This window comes from Lucilia sericata, unplaced genomic scaffold, assembly GCF_015586225.1.
Source record: "Lucilia sericata isolate MDLA Ls3-8-SP2 unplaced genomic scaffold, ASM1558622v1 Contig000027F_arrow, whole genome shotgun sequence".
Classification (NCBI taxonomy): Eukaryota; Metazoa; Arthropoda; class Insecta; order Diptera; family Calliphoridae; genus Lucilia; species Lucilia sericata.
Genome location: NW_023994065.1, coordinates 206,015 through 218,785, shown reverse-complemented (window position 1 = coordinate 218,785; position 12,771 = coordinate 206,015). Strand labels below are relative to the sequence as shown.

At 33.8% G+C, this 12,771-nt stretch overlaps 1 protein-coding gene across 1 annotated transcript; it reads right to left on the bottom strand.

Moving 5' to 3' along the window:
- Nucleotides 1–218: 218 nt before the first annotated feature.
- LOC119610299 (protein unc-119 homolog) lies at nucleotides 219–12,155 on the bottom strand. Its single transcript, XM_037965451.1, has 4 exons — nucleotides 11,596–12,155; nucleotides 11,360–11,532; nucleotides 631–864; nucleotides 219–563 (listed from the first exon to the last, which is right to left on the bottom strand). Exons 1-3 carry the CDS (start codon nucleotides 11,982–11,984, stop codon nucleotides 746–748), a joined length of 681 nt encoding a protein of 226 aa, XP_037821379.1. The 5' UTR covers nucleotides 11,985–12,155; the 3' UTR covers nucleotides 219–563; nucleotides 631–745.
- Between the last annotated feature and the right edge of the window lie 616 nt (nucleotides 12,156–12,771).

Below are 12,771 nucleotides of genomic sequence, written 5' to 3'. Positions count from 1 at the left end.
TAGTATTTTTAGAATGAGTATGGTAGCTCGATTTTATAAAATACCATCAAACTTCAGAAGGTTAAAAAGAGAGAATGGCACTACCTAGATATGTTTACCATGGTGGATATAATATTACTTTATATGTATGTATTAATGAATTCAACAAAAATAAAACTAATTATAAGTACTAATAATAAATTAAATTTAATTCTAACTCATGAGAAAATGCTCTAAAATTTTTATTCTTTTGATTTTTATTTTTCTCGCAATTTTTAGGTTATGGGACGCCATTCTAATTTTGTTATAATTTTCAACAATTTTTAGTTATTGAACATTCCCAATATATACAATTATAAATGTTCTTAAAATAAAAAAAATTACAAAATCAATATAAGAGGCATACATATGTACATTCCCAAAAGCTATGAACTAAATAAGAACAATTTTAATTTGTTTCAAAAGTGCAAAAGTTAGTCATTTAATACTTCAGTCATCATGAATCCATGTGCAATGTTACTCTTCATTTAAAAATTCTTGTCTATAAATTAGTAATTTTCATAAACACCATTACCGAAAACTTGCTGAAAATAAAAATATATATTTTAAATTAAATTTAATAGTAAAATTAATGAAATTGTCAATATTTACCAAAAATCTTTGATGGGAACATAGTTTTTTATGTTTAGTTTTACTGAAAAAGCTCTGCATTGAATAATTCCCAAAAATATATAATTCAAAACAAAGTGAACGCCTCACATCAATTTTAAACTGGTTTTCCACCGTCATAAGCATAGTCAGCTTTATTGTGCATCACTAGTCGATTATCAACGAAGTAAAAACTATCTGAACGTGTTTCAAAAGGACAGGAGATCATTTCTGAAACTAAGAAATAAATGTACATTACATACATATAGTGAAATATCATTGAGAATAAAATAAAGCAAGTTGTTTATAGGCTTTTTACACTTATCTTCATCTTGGAGGAATGAGTGGAAGATGTTGAAAATGGAAAAAGTTGTTTCTAGGCTTTTTACACTTATGTTCATTTCTCATCAATGACAACATCTTTCCATAAGAAAAAAAGCGTCATCTTTACAAGATGTTCCTATCTTATTTAGTTTCACTCGGCATCTTTTGATAATTTCAGTGTCACCACTAGAAAAATTGCTCAATGGCTCTCAATATTCCCCAAAACTCAACATTTTGCGTTGTTTTTTATGAGTTTTAATAAATACATACAGTGTCTCTCATAAGTATTCGAATTTAATGTATTATGAAAATAGACATAATTTTATAATAGATTTTGTGGGAAAAATAAATCGATAAATTTATTATGCTGGCTAATGAACGTATACTGGAAATTCTTGGTGGTCAAAATGCTGAGCTGGCCGTGGAAAAATGGGACGTCTTTTACAGGAAAGAAGAACCTGCGGGAACTTTATTTGTAATAGGTATCGACCAGAAATCTATGGCTAGTCTTGCCAAAAATAAAGGTAGGGCTTACTTCGCCTCTAAAGCTGTCATATTCAAAATTGGGAAGGTGCCGATTGGAAGGGCTGTTACAAAAAGCCTCGAAAAGGACACTAAAATACCTAAGACCACAGCATCAGTAGCAACTACTGATAACGTTAAGGAGTCAAATCCTAAATGCGAGGAAGATACCACTAACTCGCCAAAAGAAGGTGCAGCTGCCCTTTCCAAAATTGGGGAGGTGCCGATTAAAAGGGTTGTCAAAACCGGCCCCGATATGGACACTAAAACACCTAAGACGGTGCCCAAAGCATCATTAGCAAGTACTGGTAATGAGGATTCAAATTCTAAAAGAGAGGAGGAAATCACTCACTCGCCAGAAGACAGAACAGCAGTGCTGTCCAAAATTGGGAAAGTGTCGATTAAAAAGACTGCTCTTCCTATGCCTGATAAGGCCACCGCAGTGCCATCAATGGTACCCACTGCATCAATAGCCACTTCAGGTTACCCGGAGGAGTCAAATCCAACGAGCGGGGATGTGATCACTAGCTCGCTGGAAGACAGTTTAAATGGATGAAAATGATTGAGGTTATCCAAATAAACCTCCATCGGAGCGAGACAGCTACCAATGCTCTGATGGCTAAAATTAACACAGGTAAGATACATATAGCTTTAATCCAGGAACCTTGGACGATTCGCAACAAGGTTTCTGGGTTAAATCACGTAAATTTCCAACTTTTCTACGCTGATACAGGGTCTCGACCGAGAACATGTATCTTATGTCACAAGAATTTATGTTTTGTCCTCTCAACAGGATTATCCACATCGGCTGCAACGGTACTGAAGCAAGGTCGTGGCAACATATACCTTGGATCTGTTTACCTGCCTTTCGATTCTTGGGGTAGTACAAACACCTTATGGATTTCCTTAATACTAAAGACTTGATCACATCGAACTTAGGTAATAAAGCTACCTTCGTCAATAGAATCAGAGAAGAAGTTTTAGATATAACTACATGTTCAGAAGAGCTTATAAACGAAATTCAGGATTGGAGAGTTTCGGACGAGCACTCCTTTTCTGACCATCGGTACATAAGATTCAAAATACTACGGCCGCCACCAAAGCCGATAAAGTTTCGGAATAAGTCTAAAACTAATTGGACAATGTTCGGTTCCTTACTAAAAAACCGTTTATGTCAGAACACCTATCAATGTCGAAATAAAGAGGACATAGACGCCAAAGTAGAAATGCTCACAAGTGCCTTGGTTGAATCGTTCAAGGACAGCTGCCCTCTGCGAGAGCGGAGATCTGCCCAGGAGAAATCCTGGGTAACCGGGGAGATCCGGAACCTTGGTAAGACTCTTCGCAAACTATTTAACCGGGCACGGCGTAAAAAGACCGCAGTATACTGGGATGAGTATCGTAGTAAACTTGGTGAATATAAGAAAATTGTTCGTAAAGCCAAACGAGACTCCTGGAAACTTTTCTGTGAACAGGTAGACAGCGTAAATGACGTATCGAAGATAAAAAAAATCCTATCCAAAACTCATGTCCAACCAGAATCTATGGTCGATTATACGGGCAGGAGGTTGGAGGATATGGAGGAGACAATGAAACTCCTAATGGACTCTCATTTTCCACCCGGTATATCGAATAACATAGATGAACCGATATTGGAGGAAGAGGAGGCTAACACGGAAATTGTAATTACATCTGATATGGTTAAAGGGGCAATCAAGAGCTTCGCTCCCTATAAAATCCTATCCAAAACTCATGTCCAACTAGAATCTATGGTCGATGATACGGGCAGGAGGTTGGAGGATATGGAGGAGACAATGAAACTCCTAATGGATTCTCATTTCCCACCCGGTATATCGAATAACATAGATGACCCGATATTGGAGGAAGGGGAGGAAATTGTAATTACATCTGATATGGTTAAAGGGGCAATCAAGAGCTTCGCTCCCTATAAAGCTGCAGGGCCGGATGGCATTTTCCCGGCACTCTTACAGATGGAGGCGGGACTGCTTTCCGTACATCTGTCTCAGATATTCACTGCATGCTTGAAATTCACATATACCCCCATTAAATGGCAGGATACAAGGGTAATATTTATACCTAAACCAGGGAAACCTAGCTATTCGACACCTAAGTCTTATCGACCGATAAGTCTTACGTCCTTCCTACTTAAAACTTTGGAACGGATAGTTGATAGCATGGTGAAAAGCAGTATACCCGACAAAGACCTAAAATTTAAGCAGCATGCTTATGTAAAGGGACGATCGGTGGAAACCGCTTTAAACGAAGTTGTCCACTACATAGGTTCATCCTTTGATAGCAAACTGTATACACTGGCGGTATGCATTGACATCGAAGGCGCCTTCAATAACGTGCACACTGATACTCTTATCCAATCCCTAGACCAGTTTTATGTTGACCGGGTGCTCCGTAACTGGATCAACCACATGCTAAGGAACAGATGGATAAGCTGCGAGATGTACGATATAACTATCAGGAAAAAGGTATTTCGCGGTATACCACAAGGTGGCATTTTGTCACCTTTACTCTGGGTTACCACGATTAATAGCCTCCTAAGGACCCTAACTGAGAAAGGACTTAGACCTGTCTGCTATGCAGATGATGTCGTAATACTTTTAAAGGGAAAGGATCCAAATTACTTGTGTAGAAGAGCTGAGGTGGCTCTGAATACAGCCTTGAGCTGGGCTCAACCGAGTGGCCTCAATGTTAACCCGGCAAAAACGGAAATCTGTTTTTTCACAAGAAAGACAAAAATTTCTACGTATACTGAACCTTGCTTCCTGGGCAAGAAGATACCAGTGACAGACAAAGTTAAGTACTTAGGTGTAATCCTCGACCGGAAATTAAAATGGAGACACCACATAGAGGATAGGATCAACAAGGCACATCGGTGCTGGGCGATATGTAGGAGAACTATAGGCATGAAATGGGGTCTTAGTCCTACTATGACAAATTGGCTTTATAAAAGCGTAATTAGACCAATTCTAGCTTATGCTTCAATAATCTGGTGGACTGCTTTAGACAAAAAGTGCAATATCAAACTACTACAGGGAGTTCAGCGTACATGCTGCTTGGGTATAAGTGGTGCCATGTGTACTACTTCAACCAAGGCTCTGGAAACGTTGCTAGATATTCCGCCCATTGAAACATATTTAAGATATGAGGCGGCGCTTACAGCAGAACGGCTCTTTACTTTAGGCGAACTGGCCAAAAGCGGTTATAGGACACGTCATAAATGTATACTGGACACATTGGAAGGTTATACACAATCATCGGACGTGTCTGATCGTATACCAGACACAGAATATGTCGGAAACTTTGAAACGCTGATCCCAGATAGAATGTCTTGGTCAAGCGGAACATTAGAGCAAATACCATTAGGAATCCGTTGTTACACGGATGGCTCTAAATTGGGGGACAAAGTGGGGCTGGGTTTCTATATTGAAGACCCAGAAACAGAAATATACCACCGTTTACCAAATCATAACACAAGCTTCCAGGTAGAAGTAAGAGCAATAACGGAATGCGTAAATTGGATTAGAATAAATATGGCGCCCAGAGCGCTTAATATATTTACCGACAGCCAGAAGGCAATTAGGGCGATCTCAGGCGATAGAACTAAATCTAAGACCGTATTGGATTGTAAGAAAGCTTTAACTGAATACTCTCCCAGAGGTAAGGTTCACATCATATGGGTACCAGGCCACTCGGGAGTAGTCGGTAACGAAAGGGCGAATGTAATAGCTTTAAAGGGAAGGGAGCTAGAGGCAGTTAACCTGACAAACGCAAAACCATTCGACGCAACAAAAGCTGAATTAAAAATATGGGTGAGAGAATCCCATAAGGCCTCTTGGAATAATGAAACGGTGGGTAGAACCACGAAGATCCTATGGGGTGACCCTGATGAGAGCAAGACGAAAAATCTCCTCAAAATGAGCAAGTCTGAAGTTAGTATGATGGTACGTATTCTGAGTGGACACACAGGACTACGAGCACATCTATGCAAAATTGGACGTGCGGATTCAGACGAATGTAGAGCATGTGGAGAGGGCAGTGAAACTCTGGAGCACTTTCTTTGCCACTGCCAGGCATTCGACGAAGTAAGATCCAAGTATCTTGGAAGTGATATTATTCCGGGAATAACATTCCTGACTAACACTGATTGGAAGATTCTTAGGAATTACGTTCAGGAAACTGAGTTTCTGAACACTGAAAAATAATTCTTTCAGTTTTTTTTTTCATGATAAGGAGCACACAACAGGCCCGATAGTGGCCTAGGTGTATTTCTTCGAATTTGATGTAGTATACATCCTCCTATCGACCTACCTAGCTACCTATTATGTTGTCCACACAGTCCTTAAATATTATCACATTTTAAAAAATTAAAAAAAAAATAATTTACTTAAACTAATTTAGCTTTTTTTAAAAAAAGTGCAAAAAATAGCTTCACAAAAGTATTCGAATTTTTTGTATACATCATATTTAGATTAGCATTATGAAGTAAAAATAAATAATTAAAATGAAATTAATATTTTGTAAAGTAGCCTTAAATTTAAGTTTAAATTTTTAATATTTTTTTTTTTTTTGCTTTACATCTTAATATACTTGCGATTAACATTGTTTATGAGAACAGAAAATTAAAATATACAAAAAATCAAGTGTGCTGTAATTTAATCAACAAAAAAGTTGTCATTTATTGAAAAATATTTTTTGGATCAACATTTTTTCAATGTTTAGATGAATTTTAAGCAAAATTTAGTGCTTAAAATTAGGATCATGATCTAGCGATAATTGGAATGGCCTTATACTTATGAATGATGCATTTAAATATACATATTTAAATACTTCTTAATGCACATGTATTTAAACTAGAAAGTTGTTGTAGATACTTTTTGATACACTTGTGTTCCAGCTAGAAAGGTACTGTAGAAACAATTTTACTTACTAGGGATATCGGTAAGAATATAAGAATAGCTTCTTTTCCACACACAAGTATATTATAAAACAAGTAAGAGTGCTATATTCGGCTGTGCCGAATCTTATATACCCTTCACCATAGTGTATTTAAAAATTTATTTTCCCGACTATATCATTATTATAGCAATAGCAAAACATAATGAACAACAACAACGCTAAACGAAATAAACACACAAAAAAAATGCACAAGGCAGTAAAACCAACAGACATCCAAACATACGAAACGAAATGCAGAAAAAAACAAAAACAAAATACACAACGCAATGAAACCAACAGACATACGAAATTGAATACACCAAGAAAACAAAAACAATATACGCAAGGCAATGAAACACACAGCCATCCAAACATACGAAACGAAATTCTCAAAAAACAAAATACAAAGGCAATGAATAAGCAGTGTTGTTGTTGTTTATTTTTTATGAAATTTTCAGAGGTTGTCTCGGATTTTTGCTTATATCTCCGTTGTTTATGAACGGATTTTGCTGATTTTAAATAGGAAACTTCTCGAAAGCATATCTGATAGAATTATTGAAGATTTGGATCCCGAAGATATCTGGGGTCTTCAGAAAACTGATTTCAACAGACAGACAGACGGACAGACAGACAGACAGACGGACATGGCTTAATCGACTACGCTATCTATAACGATTCAGAATATATATACTTTATGGGGTCGGGAAATTATATTTTGGAAATTACAAACGGAATGACAAACTTATATATACCATTCTCACGAAGGTGAAGGGTATAAAAAGTATAATCCACACACAATATCGCAAACCAAGTATATCAGTTAGAGTGTCATTTTAAAGCGGCCCTGTGTAAAGTAAGCCAGAGTGTGTGTAAGTTTGTAATCACTTTCGAATACAAAATAAGCAACACAATATCAATGTAGTAAGCTTAAAAAATTGAATTAAGGCTAAACAATTTTAAACCTTTGATGCTTGTTTAATATTTTCACAATAGTGTACGTGCATTTTGAAACTATGCAGTACTGTGAATTTACTGTTATTTGAATTTCTGTATTTTAAGTGGCGTCAGGTCAAAAAACTGTAAAAAAATCATAATTGAAAAAAACCTTGCGACAAATTTCAACAACCAAGTTAGTTAGTGCAGTAACGAATATTGTCCAAAAGTTTAAAACTATGGACAAAGTATAACAAGTAGTCCTACTCTTTGCATGTGTGTTTGCACTCTAAGCATGTGTTAGTGAAAAAGTACATAACTCTAAATTTGAATTACCCTGCAGTTCGACAAAGAGTCAATGCATAGGAAAAAGACAGTGATTTCCACTTATGTTAAACCACCTGGTGGGCTCTAATTCGTCTTTCGTCACGGATGTACTCTTTGTAAACGAGGGTGAAGGTAATCGTCACTTTAGTCTCCCCTTTGTAAGCGAGAGAGGGGACACTTAAAAAACACTTGTCTGGCTCTTTGTAACCTATGGGGTGACGATTGACTTCCTCGTAGGACAAGCACATGTTAAAATAGCTAGTCACCTGGACAGTCGGTGGCTAGGGGTAACCCTATGTGGTAGGCTAAATAGGGAGTTCGGGACTGTCCGCCGGAACTGCTGGGTAGTTACAAAAATGTACATGTGTTAGAGCATTTAAAAATTGATATAATTTTATTTGTTTGAATTTTTCAATACAAAAAAAATATAACTCTGCTTGTAAATTAAAATTTTACCACAACAAAAAATAAATGTAAATAATAAATAAAAAATAAAATTTTCAGTTTGCTCAAAATAAACAGAATTTTAAAGAAAAAATTTGTTGTCAACATCCAAAAAAAGTAAAAAATATAAATATAAAAATCGCGCAATTTTTTAAAATAATTTTTCGCTAGCGGCGCTAAAATTATTAAAAAACAAGTAAGAGTGCTATATTCGGCTATGCCGAATCTTATATACCCTTCACCACAGTGTATTTAAAAAAATATCAATTCTATAAAATTTTAATTTATTTCTTTTTCCCGTTTATATCATTATTATAGCAATAGCAAAACGAACAATAACAACGCTAAACGAAATAAACACACAAAAAAAAACAAAATACACAAGGCAGTAAAACCAACAGACTTCCAAACATACGAAACGAAATACACAAAAAACAAAAACAAAATACACAACGCAATGAAACCAACAGGCATCCAAACATACGAAATTGAATACACCAAAAAACAAAACAAAAATATACACAAGACAATGAAACATACGAAACGAAATACTCACAAAAAAGCAAAAACAAAATACACAACGCAAAGAAACATCCAAACATACGAAACTGAATGCACCAAGAAACAAAAACAATATACACAAGGCAATGAAACACACAGCCATCCAAACATATGAAACGAAATACTCAATGAATAAGCAGTGTTGTTGTTGCTTATATCAAAGCATGAAAAAATTGTATTTTTTATGAAATTTTCAGAGGTTGTCCCGGATTTTTGCTCATATCTCCGGTATTTATGGACCGATTTTGCTGATTTTAAATAGCAATCTTCTCGAAAGCATGTCTAACAGAATTATTGCAGATTTGAATCTCGCCGTTATCTGCGGTCCTCTAAAAACTGATTTCAACAAACACACAGACAGACAGACGTACATAGCTTAATCAACTCCGCTACCTATAAGGATCCAGAATATATATACTTTATGGGGTCGGAAAATTATATTATAGAAATTACAAACGGAATGACAACCTTATATATACCCTTCTCACGAAGGTGAAGGGTATAATTATACAATTTCAGTTGAAAAGTTCACCAAAAAGTTTATTTTTTATAAACAATTATTTAAAACATAATTTCTTGTCTACGGCGCTCAGCCTTCACCAACTAAATATTTTTCACTTACATATGATACAAATTTTTAAACTTAAATAACTTCTGCACTTCACGAGTTAGAATTTTCAAACATATATCATAGAAAAGCCCCAAATGTTGTCTACACAATTTCATGTGAGATGAGGTACCATTATATCGATATCCAAATGGGTTAATGATATAAGTTACAATATAAATCAATTGAAAGGCATTTGAGAGACCTATCCACTGATACCCATATCGACCATATCGGATAATAAGCACTTGAGTTTTATAATTACCAGAGATGGGGGTAGTGCACTATTTTTTTAGATAAATCAATATTTCACTAGCACTAAATATTATTTCAAAAAATATATTTTTCACTAATTTTCAGCAGCTTAGTGATCGTGAAGCTTATATTTTTAGCACTAATATTTTTTTGGTGATAATTTTATTTTTTTAACTATAACTCAATTGAGTGGTAGTGTAGAAAAAAGCACTACACTCAAATAGTTAAAAATTTGAACAGTAACTAACAAAAGGCTGCAATAATTTTCTTTGCACTAATTTTTTTTTTAATGAAAATTAAAGAATTTGTAAGACAATAAATGATTAAATTTTTGTAAAGATACATCTATAAAAATAGAAAATACAGATTTAGATAGCCAGTTGCAAAAATGATGTGGTTACTGGATATTTTTTAAGCAATAGCTTGGAAATGTTGTAAATAATGAAAGCTTTATTCATTAATAATATTCGTCCAATGAGTTTTTGGTTGACTTGAACCATTTCTAGACTGACCTATTAACTTAAACTTTCAATTGAGTGAAACATTTCTCCGTAGAAAAAAAAATAGTGCAGGAATATTTTTTGAACTAATAATTTAGTGTAGAAAAAATTATTTCACTAGACTGTAAAAACAAATATTTTAACTATTTTTAAAATATTTTTAGTTAAAAATTTTAAATATCACTATCACTATTATTGAGTGAGGCTTATATTTTTCAATTCATCACTAAACTTAAACAAAAGTAGTGAATAATTTTGAACTACCACTAATTATTAGTGATAGTTAAAAATTAGTGCACTACCCCCATCTCTGATAATTACATATTATAAAAATCAAAATTTACGAAAATATCAAATTTTAAACTTAAATAGCTACTGCTTTTCATGGGAATGTCTACAAACTTTCATGTGATATGAGGTACCGTTATATCGATATGTTTAGGAGATAAAGGTACTTTTGTAAAAAAGTCAAAAGAAAAAATCATAAAATTTAACCCCGGTTATCAATGGCTTAAAGATATGTATCATGTTATACATCAATGGAAAGCTCTGTCAAAGACCTAATGGTACACATATCGACAATGTTGGTTGATCAGTAATCTAGACATATCCAATTATACATGAAAACTTTGTAGTCCCATAGCTCCCGGACCCTAATAGAGCGGATAATTTTTTTCATCATTGCTTTCAGAAGTAAAAATGATAGTAAAAAAAACCTCTAAAAATCAGCTGGATTAGGATACTAGATGAGTTCCACATATTTTCATCCTGACAATATAAAATAAAAATAATACAAATTATTTCTCATCCCTTCTTGTTCTCTTGACATCAAATTTGGAATTGTTTGATCAGTGGAAGTATCTTAAAATATTTTTTGAAAAATGTGCCTTTTGAAATTTTGAAGTCATTTAAATAGGACACAGGAACATGAAATGAAAAACTAAAGACGCAGTTTCTCTCCATTGAATATATATAGTTTCAGACGTATGTATAACATCTGGTTCGTGTCTAACGAATTTTTTCTCATTTTGTCGGAAGGTGTAATACTACAATTTCACTTTCGAATAACTTCCAAAAAAGAGCATTAAAATTACTTATTAATAATGACTTTAGAACTAGTGAATTTGGAATCAAATAAAAAGGACATCCCTCCTATGACAAGCTTGTGTTAAAATCATCATTTCTTCAGGTCTTTTTCAGTACTTCCATGTAATAAATTCGACTTCTTTTTCGCTTCTTTGGAAGTTCTTCTTTTGCTGGGTTAATATACAATATATTAAAAACTTACTAAGATCTGGCGGCAGAATTGGAAATTCGTATATATGTTCACAACTATTTTTAGAATGTGGAATACAATATCCGAACTCAAAATCAAATGTCTTTAACAATCTGTCTCGGAAGAAATGGCGTTCAATCATTCTAAAGTTGTTTACGGGGTTACTTCCAACAGTAAATTCAACACTATAAATAAAATATATTTATTAGATAGGTATAAATAATTAAAACAATTAAAAATAATATTACGTTGCACCAACAGTTTTTAAATTAAGAAATGCTGGAGTAAATTGATAGCGAACATATCTCCCAGCATTTGGATCAGATCCCTCCTCCAAGCTAAGCTCTTCGGCCGCTGCTGTTAGAGAATCAACATTACTGTCGTTAAACTGTTCACTTGGTGGTTTTGCTATTTCAAAAAGAACTGCACCACTTTCCATATCACGAATTTTAAAACGTGTAAAATCAATGTCATATATGTTCGCACTAGGAGAGCATAAGTAGTCTTCGCTTATTTTATTGAGAGACAAGACATCTTCTGGAGTAATAGAACAAATGTGTATTATTTTATCATTATCAACCGAATTTGATTTATTAGTTGATTGTAGAGCATTTAATTGTTTGCCAATAACGCTCATTATTATATGTTTTTTTCGGTTTTTATTAAATAATCCTATTGTTTATACAAAATTTTATCGATTTAATGAAAAAGGCATTTCAACCCAATAAAACTTTACAATAAAATCAAATATGTTTGTAAACACTGCAAATCTTTCTTCTTTACAGCACGCAAGTTAAAAGAACAAACCAAAAAAAAATTTTAATTGTTACAGTTTGATTATAATTGGAACTGGTGTCGACAAATCACACAAAAAGACGCACATAAAGAAAACAACCCGACGAAAAATAAAACAAACCGTAACAGCTGTTTTATCAAAATAAACATTTTTTTGTGTGGTGAGTTATTTTTGTTTACAAATATGTGTTTATGTTTATTTATTTTCAATATGTGTTTATGCACGTGGAAAAGATTCAAAAAAATTGATTTTCATGATTTACTTTAAAAAAAATATTTTTGATCAATTAAAATATGTATATAAATGTGGAAAGGAACAAATCTGATAAAATATAAATATATTTGGGATTATATCGTTACAGAATGCCTTTTAATAAAAAACATTCGAAAAATGTTACTATGGTCATATATAGAAAATGATATATAAATGATATCGGACGATCTTGTGCACGATAAAAACCTATATAGAACTTTAAGTTGGAAGTGTAGAAATCGGATGGCATACATTTTTTTCCGGATTTCATCGTTCTAGGGTGTGTACTACAACAACAAACTTTTTTTTTACAAAAAATGTTACTATGGCCCTAAATATAAAATGATATATAACTGCTATCGGACGATCTTGTGCA